This window comes from Colletotrichum navitas, assembly GCF_030913465.1.
Source record: "Colletotrichum navitas strain CBS 125086 chromosome Unknown LY79scaffold_18, whole genome shotgun sequence".
NCBI lineage: Eukaryota > Fungi > Ascomycota > Sordariomycetes > Glomerellales > Glomerellaceae > Colletotrichum > Colletotrichum navitas.
Genome location: NW_026850564.1, coordinates 511,237 through 524,387, shown reverse-complemented (window position 1 = coordinate 524,387; position 13,151 = coordinate 511,237). Strand labels below are relative to the sequence as shown.

General features: G+C 56.8%; 6 protein-coding genes across 6 annotated transcripts; 3 read left to right on the top strand and 3 right to left on the bottom strand.

The window, feature by feature from the left end:
- Window positions 1-755: 755 nt before the first annotated feature.
- Window positions 756-3,302, bottom strand: LY79DRAFT_589031 (uncharacterized protein; the record flags this gene model as incomplete). Its single annotated transcript, XM_060560989.1, has 1 exon — window positions 756-3,302. One exon carries the CDS (start codon window positions 3,300-3,302, stop codon window positions 756-758), a length of 2,547 nt encoding a protein of 848 aa, XP_060416011.1.
- A 572-nt stretch (window positions 3,303-3,874) lies between these two features.
- On the top strand, window positions 3,875-4,258 carry LY79DRAFT_668480 (heat shock factor binding protein 1; the record flags this gene model as incomplete). The annotated part of the gene is made up of 3 exons (XM_060563535.1): window positions 3,875-3,916; window positions 3,998-4,100; window positions 4,170-4,258. 3 exons carry the CDS (start codon window positions 3,875-3,877, stop codon window positions 4,256-4,258), a joined length of 234 nt encoding a protein of 77 aa, XP_060416010.1.
- A 280-nt stretch (window positions 4,259-4,538) lies between these two features.
- LY79DRAFT_511835 (thioredoxin-like protein) lies at window positions 4,539-5,719 on the bottom strand (the record flags this gene model as incomplete). The annotated part of the gene is made up of 2 exons (XM_060554309.1): window positions 4,539-5,143; window positions 5,209-5,719. 2 exons carry the CDS (start codon window positions 5,717-5,719, stop codon window positions 4,539-4,541), a joined length of 1,116 nt encoding a protein of 371 aa, XP_060416009.1.
- A 533-nt stretch (window positions 5,720-6,252) lies between these two features.
- On the top strand, window positions 6,253-6,628 carry LY79DRAFT_668478 (ribosomal protein S14p/S29e; the record flags this gene model as incomplete). Its single annotated transcript, XM_060563534.1, has 3 exons — window positions 6,253-6,314; window positions 6,437-6,536; window positions 6,620-6,628. 3 exons carry the CDS (start codon window positions 6,253-6,255, stop codon window positions 6,626-6,628), a joined length of 171 nt encoding a protein of 56 aa, XP_060416008.1.
- Window positions 6,629-7,059: 431 nt separating this feature from the next.
- On the bottom strand, window positions 7,060-9,018 carry LY79DRAFT_129205 (translation elongation factor Tu). The gene is made up of 3 exons (XM_060550834.1): window positions 8,626-9,018; window positions 8,537-8,565; window positions 7,060-8,477 (listed from the first exon to the last, which is right to left on the bottom strand). Exons 1-3 carry the CDS (start codon window positions 8,798-8,800, stop codon window positions 7,344-7,346), a joined length of 1,338 nt encoding a protein of 445 aa, XP_060416007.1. The 5' UTR covers window positions 8,801-9,018; the 3' UTR covers window positions 7,060-7,343.
- Window positions 9,019-9,182: 164 nt separating this feature from the next.
- Window positions 9,183-10,171, top strand: LY79DRAFT_548750 (uncharacterized protein; the record flags this gene model as incomplete). Its single annotated transcript, XM_060557422.1, has 1 exon — window positions 9,183-10,171. A coding segment is annotated over one exon (598 nt), but the record flags the coding sequence as incomplete, so codon positions are not given.
- Between the last annotated feature and the right edge of the window lie 2,980 nt (window positions 10,172-13,151).

Below are 13,151 nucleotides of genomic sequence, written 5' to 3'. Positions count from 1 at the left end.
ATGGAAAGTCGTTCGTTGCCGTGCCGCAGAGCGGACCCGGATGTGGGGGGGCGGACTCATATCGCGGCCATGCTCCCAGGTATAACCCTGGCGGTGAGGGAAGCGTTTCCCTTAAGGTGGGGATGGTTTGCTCCCGATTAATTGGTAAACAAGTAGAGACAAAAAAAAAAAAAAAAAAGGCAAACCCCCCCCCGGAAGAAGAAAAAAAAAAAAGACAAAGAGGAAAGAAAGAAGAGAAAAAAAAGAGAGAGAGAGAAATAAGACGGAGTCGAGGGCAAACAAGACGACGACCATTTGCAATCTTCTGGCAAACCAAACAACTCCACAAGCAAGCGGCGGGACCCCTCTGAGCTCGCACGGAACACCCTCCGACGTCTCGCTTAATCGGTCCTCCGGCATGTTTTTGGCTTCGGGCATACATCTGGCCTTCTGGCCAAACCGGGGTCAAGAACCCGTCGCGCCGATACTACCTACTACTAGTAACCTTGGTACCGGTATCCTGGCCCAGTGATTGGACCTGCAAGTATCGAGCATCATGTCGGAGAGGAAGGACGCGGAGGGGGCGCCCGGGCTCGCTAGCCTATTGTCGACTCGAACGCAGCCGTTTAGGTCTCCTGACCGGAATTGCCTTGATTGCGCCTATACGCCATGCCAAAGTGTGGGATCTGATAGGAGACACGTAGGAAAGCGGTCCGTCGTGTCAGAAAGGGCGTTGCATTCTGCTATCACATCTATTTTACATGCGCGCTACACCGCTACAAAGGAGGCAATTCCTCCCGGCAAATGGGGCACTGCAGCCTGAAACGCATCCACCCTTCCAGGCAGGCGCTGTGGAAGATGTGCCGGCACGGCGTGACCATGTAGTTCCTTCGCGTAAAGACGCCCACGACACCGCCGCCGGCCGGGTCTTCCTCGCCGGCCCGCATGACGGGCACCTCGAGCACCTCGCGGCAGATGACGCAGTCGATCGCCCGCAGGTTGCTGCCGCTCTTCCTGTCCTCGCCGGATCGGACCCGGTCGAGTGACGGCGAGCCGGGCTCCGACAGCAACCCGATCGGCAGCCCGCCGGCCTCGACGCCGTCCTCGCGCAGGACGGGGTGGTAATCCCACGCGTCGGGCGTCCAGCTCTTGGGAATGCCGAACCGCGGCCCGAGGACGTACTGGAACGCCAGGACCCAGAGCTGGATCCAGAGCCAGGCGCAAAAGACAAGGAACGCCCGGTGGTCCGTCTCGGCGAAGAGAAAGTTGTTCTCGTACACGTAAAAGTAGGCGAACGGGAGCAGCCGCAGCACCGACTGCCCGATCATAAACTGCCACGTCAGCGCGCGGCGGCAGTTCCGCAGGATGTTGCGGTGAATCTGGGGCACCCAGAACGAGAAGTACACCATGGCCACGCTGTTGACAAACAAGTTGCGCACCCGCGGGTACCAGGACGTCGACGCGATCGACACGAGGAGGACCAGGGAGACGATCATGGCGAAGCGGAAGATGACCGCCTGGAAAGTGACCTCGGGCCCGATGCGGTGGCCGCCGCCCGCCCCGGTACCCGCTGTCGGGACCGCAGCAGCGCCGCTCGTGGCGTCCGCTATCTCGGCGTCTATGTCCTGATCAGAGGGGACAATGACAGGGGGTGACGGCGCTCTCCTGCGGGCCCCGGCGGTGACGGGTCGCGGGAGGGAGTCGGGCTCTGCGGTCGCCGCTGGCGTGGCCGGCGTGCGCGCCGACGTATCGTTGCTGGCGTGCTGCTCTCTCTCGGCCCGCCGCCTGTTCTCGGGTTCCTGCACTTTGTGGATTTCCGCCAGGAAAAAGCCGCCCAGAGACATGGACAGGAAGGCGGCGAAGAGGAGCGACAGGGACTCCAGGTACGTAATACTGGCGTCCAGCGCCCACATGGAGGCGGCGGCGAAGATGCCGCCGTCGACCATGACCATCATGCTGATCGTCGAGTAGCTGATGCGACCCATGGTCGATGGCGTCGCAGACTCCTTCATCTGCTGCTTGAGCAGCAGCGCCTGGCTGAGGATCACCACGGCGAAGAGGAGGATCCATATTCTTATCTTGTGGTAGATGATCTCCGTCTTCATGCCCCGCAGATGTTGCCCGTCCATAGGAGCGAAGTCCGGGGGCCCCTTTGTCTCGAGGAAGAAAGCGCAGTCGGGCGACCAGATGATGGCGGAAAGCTGTAGCTCTGGAACCCCACGGATGGGCGCGCCCTCTGGAAACCGGAGTTCCTGTTCAATGTCGCTGATGATTTTTTCCATGCCCTCTCTGGTCGGGCGGAAGCCCTTCATGTTTAAGTAGCTCCTGTCCGGGGGGTGCACCTGGGCATACATGATGTATTCGCAGTGCGGCGCCGGGTTTAGGGTGTCTGGCGGGTTGGACAGGTCCGACGTCCACGGCATCACGCCGTCGTTAAACACCTCCTTCTCCTTCCGCCGCAGGACCTCGGCCAGCGTCGCATTGAGGAGCCGCTGGCTCGACTGAAAGAAGTCGGAGCTCGGAGCGAGGTGCGGGAGACCAAAGATGCCGTCAAACTTCTCGCTCGTCGTGGTCAGCAGAATGGCCCCTTGGCGCGGCCACTGGACGCCGTGCAGCCGCATCTCCCAGTTGACGCCGCTGCCCTTGACGTCTTCGATGGTGACGGAGGCCTTGGCGCTGCGGACCTTGCCGCCGGATGAGGTGATGCCGTCCTCGACGACGCCCTGGTATGCTATCTCCCTCCCGTGCCTCCCCGTATCGACGAGGTCCATCAGGATCTTGCCCTCGTCGCCGGTGATGTTCCTTGCCCATTCCGACTGCGAGCCGCTCCAATGCAAGCTCGGCATGATGGTGCTCAGGTTGTAGCTCGTCCATTCCCTCTTGGACATGGCCTCCTTGCGCACCCACATCCCCTTGACGGCGCCCGTGGCGTTCTGCCAAACGGCCTCGCCCTCGCCAATGTCCCACAGATTTACGCCCCCGACGGGCGGGATCGCGTTGTGGCTCCACTCCAGGCACCGCTCCCGGAATCGCTCGAGGTCGTCCCACGCGAACCCGTCTTGGGCGCGGAAGCCCGTGAGGTTGAGAGACCTGGGCAGCGGGTCGGTGGACGACCCGTTCTGGCGCGGGGCGAAGTCGCCCCATTTGGAGGTGTTGAGCAGGTCGAGCGCGTGCCGGTGCCTCTCCAGGCGTTGGACTGCGAGGTCGGAAGCGGAGAAGAGAGACGCGCCGCCGGTGGCCGGTGCGAGGAGGGTCCAGAGGATGCCGACGATGGCGAGCCCGAGGACCACGGGGCGCGGGTTTTCGAAAGGGTACGAGGGCATGTTGGGCGGCGTGCCTTGTTGCCGCTTCACCTCGTGGCCATCGTTTTGCTACACTGGCCGGCGGGTTGTCGGTAGTAGCAGGCAAGAGCTTCAGGGGTTCGAAAACTGTTCGTCGTTGTGCTGAGATGCGAATTGTCAATGCGTCGGGATGAACACTGTTGAGCTAAGGTTATGCTTGAAGACGGCTGACAGCATCGGCTGAGGTTGACTCAAGCTGAAAGCGGACCGTTGGCGGACGTCGGGTCCGGATTCCGACGCCAGGCGCAATGAATGGTTTACCTAGGTACCTACCTAGGTTTATTCAGCGTGCGGCTTGGCTCTTGGCGTCCCCTGTCAGCGCTGTCGCAGGCATACAAGCATACGCCCCCTCTGGCGCTGTCCTACCTAATTAGCCCACAGGGAGCGTCTCGCCTGGGAATGTTTGCCGGGCCCAGCTGCGCAAACAATCAGTGCCCCGCCATTGCCTCACTCATTCGCAAAGCAATTACGAGAACACGAGCACGGCAACTCAGCGACATCAAAACCTCTCCAAACTTGACCATTTCTTCGTCAACTCGAACAAACCGCTCAAGATGGCCTCTACCAACCCCGACTCGAGCGCAACCCAATCTGCCGTGAGTGGACCGTGTTCCGCGCACTCATCTCCAAGGCCCCATGTCCCGGGGGCTGGCTGACTTTGGACAACGTGTACCTAGGTTTCGGAAGACCCCAAGGCGGACGTCAATGCCGCCGTCGAGGAGCTGCTCAACACCATCTCCAACAAGTTCGCCGGAGTGTCCAGTGAGATTTTCGCCAAGAGTGAGTGAGGCCTACCGGCATGAAACCCGCAAAAGTGACGTCGGCAGGCCGATTTGACACCCATCACAGTGGACGAGATGTCCCGCCGCCTGGACAACCTGGAAGCGGCTCTGTTGGCCAACAAGGACAAGGACGGCGGCCCGCCCAAGTCATCTTAGCCGCGGTCTACAGTCACGAGAGTTGCGAGGCAACATGACGTTGGCGTTCAGGGTTCCGGAAAGGCATCACTAGAGTTGGACGTGACGGCCGGGTTCGTGAGCAAAACTTTGACTTTTACGTGTTATTGTTATTTCTTCTTCATCGGTCTCCTATGCTACCAAATCGTCAACTGGAGCGAAATCCGCTCAGTTGCATTGTGCTTGCTTTTTCAACCTCCTAAATCTTCCGATATCTAAAGTTCAAGATGCATCTGAAAAAAAAAAAGGGTGGTCGAGTCCCTTACAACTCCTCCTTCTCGCCCGCGACCTTCTCCTCGACCTTCTGGAGGAACTTGCGGAGGATGTTGGTCTTGCTGGTGATCTCATCGCGCTTGGCGGGGGCAAGGCCACCCTTGGAGAGGATGCCCTCCAGGCGGGCAACCTCCTTCAGAGCGTAGCTGTCGCTCTTGTTGAGCTTGTCAAAGACGCGGACGTAGTACTCGGCGTACTTGTACTGGGCCTGGTCCTTGAGGGTCTCGGCCTCCTTTTTGGCCTCGGCGGCAGCCTCGGAGAGGCTGGTGCCTCCGGTGTACTTGGCGACAATCTTGTCGAGGGCGGCAATGGTACCAGCAACAGCGTTAAGGGCACCGCCGGGGGTGCGGTTGGTGCCGGCCTTCTGGTTGACGAACTCGACGAAGTCGGCCTCGCTGCGGCCACCGGTGTAGAGCTCGCCCTCCTTGGAGCCCTTGGGGAAGAACTTGATTGTCGGGTAGGAACTGACGCCCTCGGCAGCGGCGGTGCTCTTGCTATTCTCGGCCTCAGCGTCAACCTTGGCGATCACAACGCCATCATCAAGAGAAAAGTCCTGAGCAACGGTCTCCCAGATGGGAGCGAGGGACTTGCAGTCTGTTGGATAGTAAGTCAGCATTACCGGTGGCAAGAGAAGCACGGGATAGAGAGTTGAGACGTACGTCCGCACCAAGGAGCAGTGAATGCAACGAGGACGTCCTTGTCACTTCCAACGGTGGTCTTGAAGGTCTCGTCGGAGAGCATGTTGACAGCGCTGGGAGGTGTGTACTTCTTGCGGGGCTTGGCGCTGGTCTTCTCCGTGATGAAAGCGGTCAGAGAATCGAGATCGCGACCTCCCTTGTAGTCGGTGGGCGTGTCGCTCTTGCCGTCGAACCACTTGAGAGTAGGGAATCCCTGGATGCCGAACCTCTTGCCCAGGTCACGCTCAGCGTCGGCGTCCACCTTGGCGATCTGGACGTCCTTGGAAGACTCGAAAGCGGTGGCGAGCTCCTCGTAGACGGGAGCGAGGTTCTTGCAGTGGCCACACCAAGGGGCGAAGAACTCGACGAGAGTGGGCTTGCCGGACTTGAGGACGACATCGTCAAAGTTGGAGGGGATGAGGTCAAGCACGGCAGACTTGGCGGCAACGGTAGCTGCCAGGGCGCCGAGCACAAAGCTCTTGAGGACAACCATTATTGCTTTGGATGACTTGATTGGGGGGATTCACTTGAACGATGCGATACCTGATCGACGTGAGGTGGTAGCAACTGCCGGAGATGAATACAGCAGTTGAAAGGAGTGGTGTTATTAGCTGGTGCTTTGAAATCAGCCGTTTGGGGTGCTCGATAGAAGAAGCCACTTTGCAGGCGAACGTCACAGGAGCTCGGCCCCTTGTTCTCCAGCAAGGTGGCGGCTGTCCATGGTTCCAGTGTTCTTATCGCTGACCTTATCGCGAGACGACCCAACGCCAGCAGGCTCAACTTTCCTCCGTTAGTCGACACCGCACGGGCCTCCTATCTGCTCCTTCCTCGGCTGGGGCTGCCAGACCCTGTCCAATGAGAACCCACTGCGAAAGTCCGCCCACAAACCTGGGAAATTTTTACTTAGCGATCGAAAAACCTAACCCATCCAGACATCCCATCTCGAGTTTCTCGCCGACCAACCTCTCGCCCACAACCCGGTTACCATTGCACCGCCTCCTCAGCGTCTCGACAACATCAGCAAAAATGTCGCATGAAAGTGTCTGGAACTCCCGTCCTCGGACGTACGGCAAGGGCTCTCGCAGCTGGTACGGATATCCCGTTTCCCCCCGTTCGATTTGGGTCTCTGGTGAAAGGAACATGGGGAGCCAGGAGGACGGTTCAAAAGCAAGGACGAAGTGCTGACGTCTACCCTTTTTTTTCTTCATAGCCGTGTCTGCAAGCACACCGCCGGTCTCATCCGCAAGTACGACCTCAACCTGTGCCGTCAGTGCTTCCGTGAGAAGGCCAAGGACATCGGCTTCAACAAGGTATGCGGATATCTTCCCAGGCGCCAGACGGACTGCACAAACGGAAGGGGGACGCGATTGCTAACCGGGGGTGCGTCAAACAGTTCCGCTAAACGTCGAGATACGAGACCAAGGATGGGACTTGACGGTGGTCGGGCGTGACGGCCCGTGGAAAAATGCATTCGGACAGAGGGAGGCTTCCAAGGGCATGGAGTTCTTATGGCTGGCTTAAAGGAAGAGTATGCAACTCCGTCGGACATCCACTGAGGATAGACGAATACCACGACATTGAACCTTAGCAACCATCCCGCTCGGGGCCTCCAGAAACCAAGCCAAGACTGAGCTGCGCGTGATGGCGCGACGTACTGTAGATGATGAGACCGCGCAACGCATGGTGCCCACAAGCTAGGTACGGCCCTGCAAGTTCTGGGAATGCGATGACGACTCGAGGTTCATTCAAGTAAAAGATGGTCAACTACAACGATCGGAAACGTGAGAACTGGCTCTTGGTGTGGCACAGAGCACGGGTTGCTGTTCTATTGTCCATCGTCTTCTATAAAGTACATGATTCAAGACAAAGGGGTGAAGTAGAGCGGAGATCTTTGAGCCCAAGACCCGACAATATACACGAGCGCGAGGGCTCAAAGCGGAAAACTCTGGGTCAGTTGTACATGAAATCGTCAAACAGTCCAACTCCTTTTGTGTGTTTTGTACAATCCCAAATTTTCCCCATCATCCAGATCCCGTGTTTCGTTCCTGGTTCATCTCAGGCGTGTGCTGGGTGCCAATTCAGGGTATCGAGTGAAATTTATCCCCGATGTGATCCCCTTATTTCAGGATGCGGGTGATGAGACCAGTGGCGACAGTGCGACCGCCCTCACGGACGTTGAAGCGCTGGCCGACCTCGACAGCACTGGGGTGGTGCAGGGTGGCGACCATCTCGACGTTGTCACCGGGCATGACCATCTTGCTCTTGGCGTCCTCGGTGCCCTCGGGGAAGGTGAGGGTGACGGACTCGTCGGCGGTGCGGAGAAACATCTGAGGCTTGTAGTTCTCGTGGAAGCCGGTGTGGCGGCCACCCTCGTCCTTGGACAGGACGTAGAGGGAGACGAGGAAGCTGGAGTGGGCCTTGACGGTGCCGGGCTTGCAGACAACCATGCCGCGGCGGATGTCCTCACGCTTAATACCACGAAGGAGGAGACCAGAGTTGTCACCGGCGCGGGACTCGTCGCACGACTTCTTGAAGGTCTCGATGTCGGTGACCTTGGACTTGATGATCTCGTCGCCCTTGCCGACAATCTCGACCTCGGAGTCCTTCTTCAGGAGACCACGCTCGACGCGGCCACTGACGACAGTACCACGGCCGGAGATGGAAAAGACGTCCTCGACGGACATGAGGAAGGGCTTCTCGAGGTCACGGGTAGGAGTGGGGATCCACTCGTCAACGGCCTTGAGGAGCTCGTCAATCTTGTCGTTGCCGATCTCGTTCCTCTGGTTGTTGAGGGCCATGAGGGCGGAACCCATGATGACGGGGGTCTCGTCACCCTCGAAGCCGTAGGTGCTCAGGAGCTCACGCATCTCCATCTCGACGAGCTCCAACATCTCGGGGTCGTCGATGGCGTCGACCTTGTTGACGAAGACGACGATCTTCTGAACACCAACCTGGCGGGCGAGCAGCAAGTGCTCACGGGTCTGGGGCATCTGACCGTCGGAGGCGGCGACGACGATGATGGCACCGTCCATGTTGGCGGCACCGGTAATCATGTTCTTGATGTAATCGGCGTGACCGGGGCAGTCGACGTGGGAATAGTGGCGGTTTTCGGTCGCGTACTCGATGTGGGCAGTGGAGATGGTGATACCACGCTTGCGCTCCTCAGGGGCCTTGTCAATGGCACCATAGTCGAGGAAGTTGGCGAGTCCCTTCTCGGCCTGCCTCTTGGTGATGGCGGCGGAGAGAGTGGTCTGGAGGCCTGGGTCAGCTTTTATCGCGCAACGGGGCGGGTGCAAAACTCGTCATGTACCTTTCCGTGATCGACGTGGCCAATGGTACCTGCACCGCAACTCTGGTTAGGCACGGCATGCAAAGTAGGTCACCGGCAAGTACACATACCAATGTTGACGTGAGGCTTCGTCCGCTCGAAGACGGCGTATGTGCGGTAGACGTTGAGGATGGGGGAAACGTTCTGCCTCTTCAGGGCGGCCTGAAGGGGGCTAACATTGCCCTGGCGCAGCGAGGCGCGCGCCGTCCTGAGGAACGGCGCAACAGACCTGAGGGAGGCAGACATTGCGAGGGTGCTGAATATTAAACAGTAAAGTAGAATGAGACAAGAATGAACAGAGAGGAGATGGACGATGGGGTGCTCGTTGTCGACAACGGCTGCGGTGACTGGTTGGTCGGTTCGTTGGTGGAGGGCAGGATGAGTGAGGTTCGAAGTGGTATCGTCTGATGGGAGCCGGAGTCCTCGAAATTTTTTGCTGCCGGGAGTTTCCTTTTCGTCCAAGGAGACGGGGGGAGCTGCTGGAGCTCTTGCGTCCATTGGCAGGCCGGCCTACCTATCAATACTATTCCCGGACCCACCACGCGAACCATTCACGTGACGTCGCGTTTCCTCCCTTGACAAGTGCTAATACGCGTAAGAGTACTCCGTACTCGACTTCAAAAGCCAAGATGGAGACGATACCGGATCCGCAAGATCTCCCACCAGACCCACGTCTCCCTGGCCAACAGCCCCGATACTCACGCGATAACATTGTTGACTCGCTGGCGTCTTTTTACCAGAGCCTGCCTCATGTTGACCCATCTCTGGTGCGTCGCGCTCCGCCGGGAGGCTGGCCAGAAATCACGGCTGAATCGCTCGCGGCCGCTGGGATGCGGTCTTTGCCTGAACGCACCCTCGAATTGATCAGACACTTGCCGTGTATCGACGGCGACCCTGTTTGGATCACGCCCGAGACGTTTCCGATTAACTACTGTACCGCTGTGATACTCATCCCTGCTACTGTGGTGTACAAGCCCAAATGGCTGCCCCTTCTGCGTCACGATCTTCAGTCGTCTGATGAGTTTCCACCTTGGGTGTTTCAGCTCACTATGAGTGTGAACAGAGATGGCGACATCTGGATTCGAGACACCATGGACGGCACGGTGACCAAATATATTATTGCTGGGCCTATTTATCCTGAGCCGGTAGGGACGTATAATGAGGGCGATCCACGGATGTGGAGAGAGAAGTTGTGCGATGCTGTTACTCTTCCACTGGAATCGTGATTGAAGGGAATACTCGAAAAGTACAAGAATCTTTCTTATTTTGGTCTCCCTCGCCATGAATGGCCTGGTCTCCTTTGGCGTGATGGGGGATGGAGCAAGGAAATACAGGTGTGTCGCTTCACTCTCGGCCTAACGGGAACCTACTGACTTCTGGCAAGGAAATCGAGGTGATTATGCTCCAAAATGGATGGCCGGAAGATTACAATGGCAAAGAAGGCTGCAAGAAGTTAGCGGAATGGCTGAGGCAGGCAGACATATAATATATGAATCATTGATGATGCAGGCACAAGCAGAGGCAATAACATCATCATATGATGATTTTCATCAGGGTTGTAAACCGCAGTGTAAGCCCAGTTACATTAACACCAGGATATATAGGGATATCAGAGTCAAAAGACCGTCCTGGCTGGCTTGGAGGTGGGGCTTGAAGTTCGCTGTGCTCCGAGACAGCTGTTGGCTCAGGCGCGGGCGCTTCAGCAGGCTTCAGCAGGTGAGTCGGCTGCCCTCTGCGCCTTGTCCCTGAAATTCCTGGCCACATTCTTTAGCTTGTGGATTTCTCGTGAGTAACTGTCATCCGCGCACTCATTGAGTCAGAGGTGATGGCGCATTCCCTCTGGAGTCGCTACCCGCGTCAAGTTAGCACCCTCCAATACCAGTCCCGCTGGCTCAACCCAATGTTTTCCCGCAGGGCCATTGGGCCACGCGTCTCTCAAATCCACCTCCGCCGCGTGGTTCTTAAAGTAGACGTCCGAATTAAGAAGGGCATAATCTGGGTACTTCTGTCCGCTGATCGTCGGTATACGGATATTATCCGCGACACTGTTGTCTAGGAATTGTCGAGAAGACCATCAAAGCCAAGTTCCCAAACCGGCCGTGAGAGAGCCATCTTGGTCAAGTGCCACTCCACGGGGACTCTGGAGTCGGGGTCGATGATGAGTGTGATTGTGTGCACCACAAAGGCTTCCGGCGGTTGGCGGCATTTGTCAAAGATCTTTCCGGCTTCGCGGTTGTCCATCAGGTCAGTGTAGCGAAGCATTTGCCCCGCCGACAGATATCCATGCTTCTAGCCCGACATTGTTCTTTCTCGGTGCTGTAAATCGGCTGTACATCGTTTCGGTCTCCGTGCCCATGGAGGCAATCTGGAATGTATGGGGGTCGAAGAATGCAAGTTGATGTGGGAGAAGCCGTTCAGATTGAGACCTTCCGGCGAGACTGCCTGACAACTACGGGCATTTGACCAAGCCTCATAGTAGCCAATTGTACGCTTGGAGACAAAATTGCCTGAGCAGGATGGCCTCATGACATTACCGCAACCACCAAACTCCTTTTGGCAGCCTTTGCCGTATTGCCTACATTGAGCTTTTGTATTACAGTTTGAGGTGCAGTTACCCTTGTCCCACTCCGTTGGTGAGTGACCACACAGTCCGTTGGCACCGCAGCATGCCGCATTCTCACATGGAGTGTCTGCGTTGCATGTGCTGGTCGGAAGAGATCTTCCAGTAAGAAGGTGTCGAACATAAGGAATCGTGCTAGGAGTGGTAGGCGCATCTTGGCGGCGGAGGTAGTGGTCGCGGACGCGGTAGGCTCGGTAGGCTCGTCGCTGGGGATGGGACCGGGTGGCAGGGTATCGTCGAGCTTGACCTCGAAGAATTTGATGACGTCGGCACCGCCGCAAGTTTGCGAGGCGTCACCGGGGCAAGGAGTGCTGCAGTCTTCTTGGTCGGACGTCCACACGTTGCCCGCGTAGTCGTTGCATCGGCATTATTTGCCAGCCTAGAGGCCGGCGTACTCCAAGCCATCGGCGTAACAGACTGTCGCAGGTGGAAGTTAAGCTTTTGGCTCCTTCAACAAATCTAGAACCGACTATAGACGTATGTATCCCTGGCTGGCCTGGTAGGATCTCGTGAAATGTCTCAAGATGCCGTCCTACCGCAGGTTCCTTACCAAGTCGCTTTATTGTGTATGGGATTATTTGGGTCAGGGTGACCTTTAGCCACGTTTATCTAGTTACGTGATGGAGTTGTGTCTTATAGCACGTTAAAATACTGAGGCAAAGCATTAAACCGCTATACTGACGCGCCAAGAGTTCCATGGCAGAGATCCGTACCCTCCCTATGTTTTCTAAGAACTGTTAGCACCTCTTTAGCCAGAATTCTAGTAATGGTCTGCTGTCTCCCCAAGCCTAGGAGTACTTGGTCCTAGGTGTGCTCTGTATTGCTGGTGTTGTAACAGTTGCCTGATGAAAAGCGAGAAGCTAGGCTCTGGGAAGCATTCTTGAGGGGATGAGACTATCCCCCTAACCTCTGCCCCTAGAGATACAGGTTCGCAGGTAATCTTCAAGTCCTGACTTGATTATTACTCATACCGTTGACACTTTCTTTGATCCCCGAAGGTCGCGTGTCCGCGCAATCGTCGAAAACTGAGAATCTCGGTCTGGAGTCCAATGCAACCCCCTAAGGGGCGCCGCTCTCAAAACCTATGCCTCATCACTGTTTTCCCGAAAGATCAGAGGACACAATTCGAGGGCACTTGACCAAAAGCACTCCGGAAGTGCACCCAAGGACAGAGTGGGGGGTGCCAACTTCGGTCCTTCCGTGACTGTTCCGAGGAGTGGAACCACCCATGATACCTTAGAACATGACCACAGAAGGGGGCAGATGATTTCTCCCCCCTTTTAACAACTCTAACACACCCCGTTCTTTCTACCCAACCGATCACTGGAACGCATCTTATAAGTGAGGGTTTCGACAGAAATCTCCAGCCCAGTATGCGTCCCCGATGAAGAGTATCGAACCAGTGGCTGCCGGCATTCTGATCCTTGATAATATCGAGTGTCTGGACGGATGAGACGTCTTCTTGGTTTTTCTAGTTTTTCTGGGAGTTTTCCTACTCCGCTATATAAATTGGATTTAATGCCTTGGGCCACCAGCCACTCGAACCCAAACCCAGAAACTGGCAATATCGGGATACCCTAACCAGCTTGACCAAAAGCTCTCTCACGGTGGCAGAGGTGGCAGAAGCAGGAGGGACATACTTTCCGCGTTCATATGGCAGGAATGTCAGTTGGAGCTGCTTGTCTGAAAGAAGCTGCGTTGGGCTGGGCCACTGACCACAACACACCTTACCGCGGGGATGAATCAAGTACATAGGTAGGTAGGTAGGTACTTACCCGACATGTATGCACTAGAAGTACTCTTGGGAATTCTATGCAAGTACAGCCCATAGTCCCCCGTATTACGATAGTTCTCACGCAACCTCCGTGGACCGTGGGAAGGTTCTGTCGCTCTTGGTGCCATTGGTTCTGGCAAGATATGAACACCCTGATGACCGCCTAGTTATGTGTCTTTGGGTTACGTCAGTCCCTTTTGTCC

Bases quoted from the DNA above. Each gene is read 5' to 3' on its own strand.
- LY79DRAFT_129205 (XM_060550834.1), bottom strand. From the start codon at position 8,800: ATGTCTGCCTCCCTCAGGTCTGTTGCGCCGTTCCTCAGGACGGCGCGC. The intron at 8,566-8,625 runs GTATGTGTACTT...GTTGCGGTGCAG, and splicing joins GAAGCCTCACGTCAACATTG to GTACCATTGGCCACGTCGAT. The intron at 8,478-8,536 runs GTACATGACGAG...CCAGGCCTCCAG, and splicing joins GCCACGTCGATCACGGAAAG to ACCACTCTCTCCGCCGCCAT.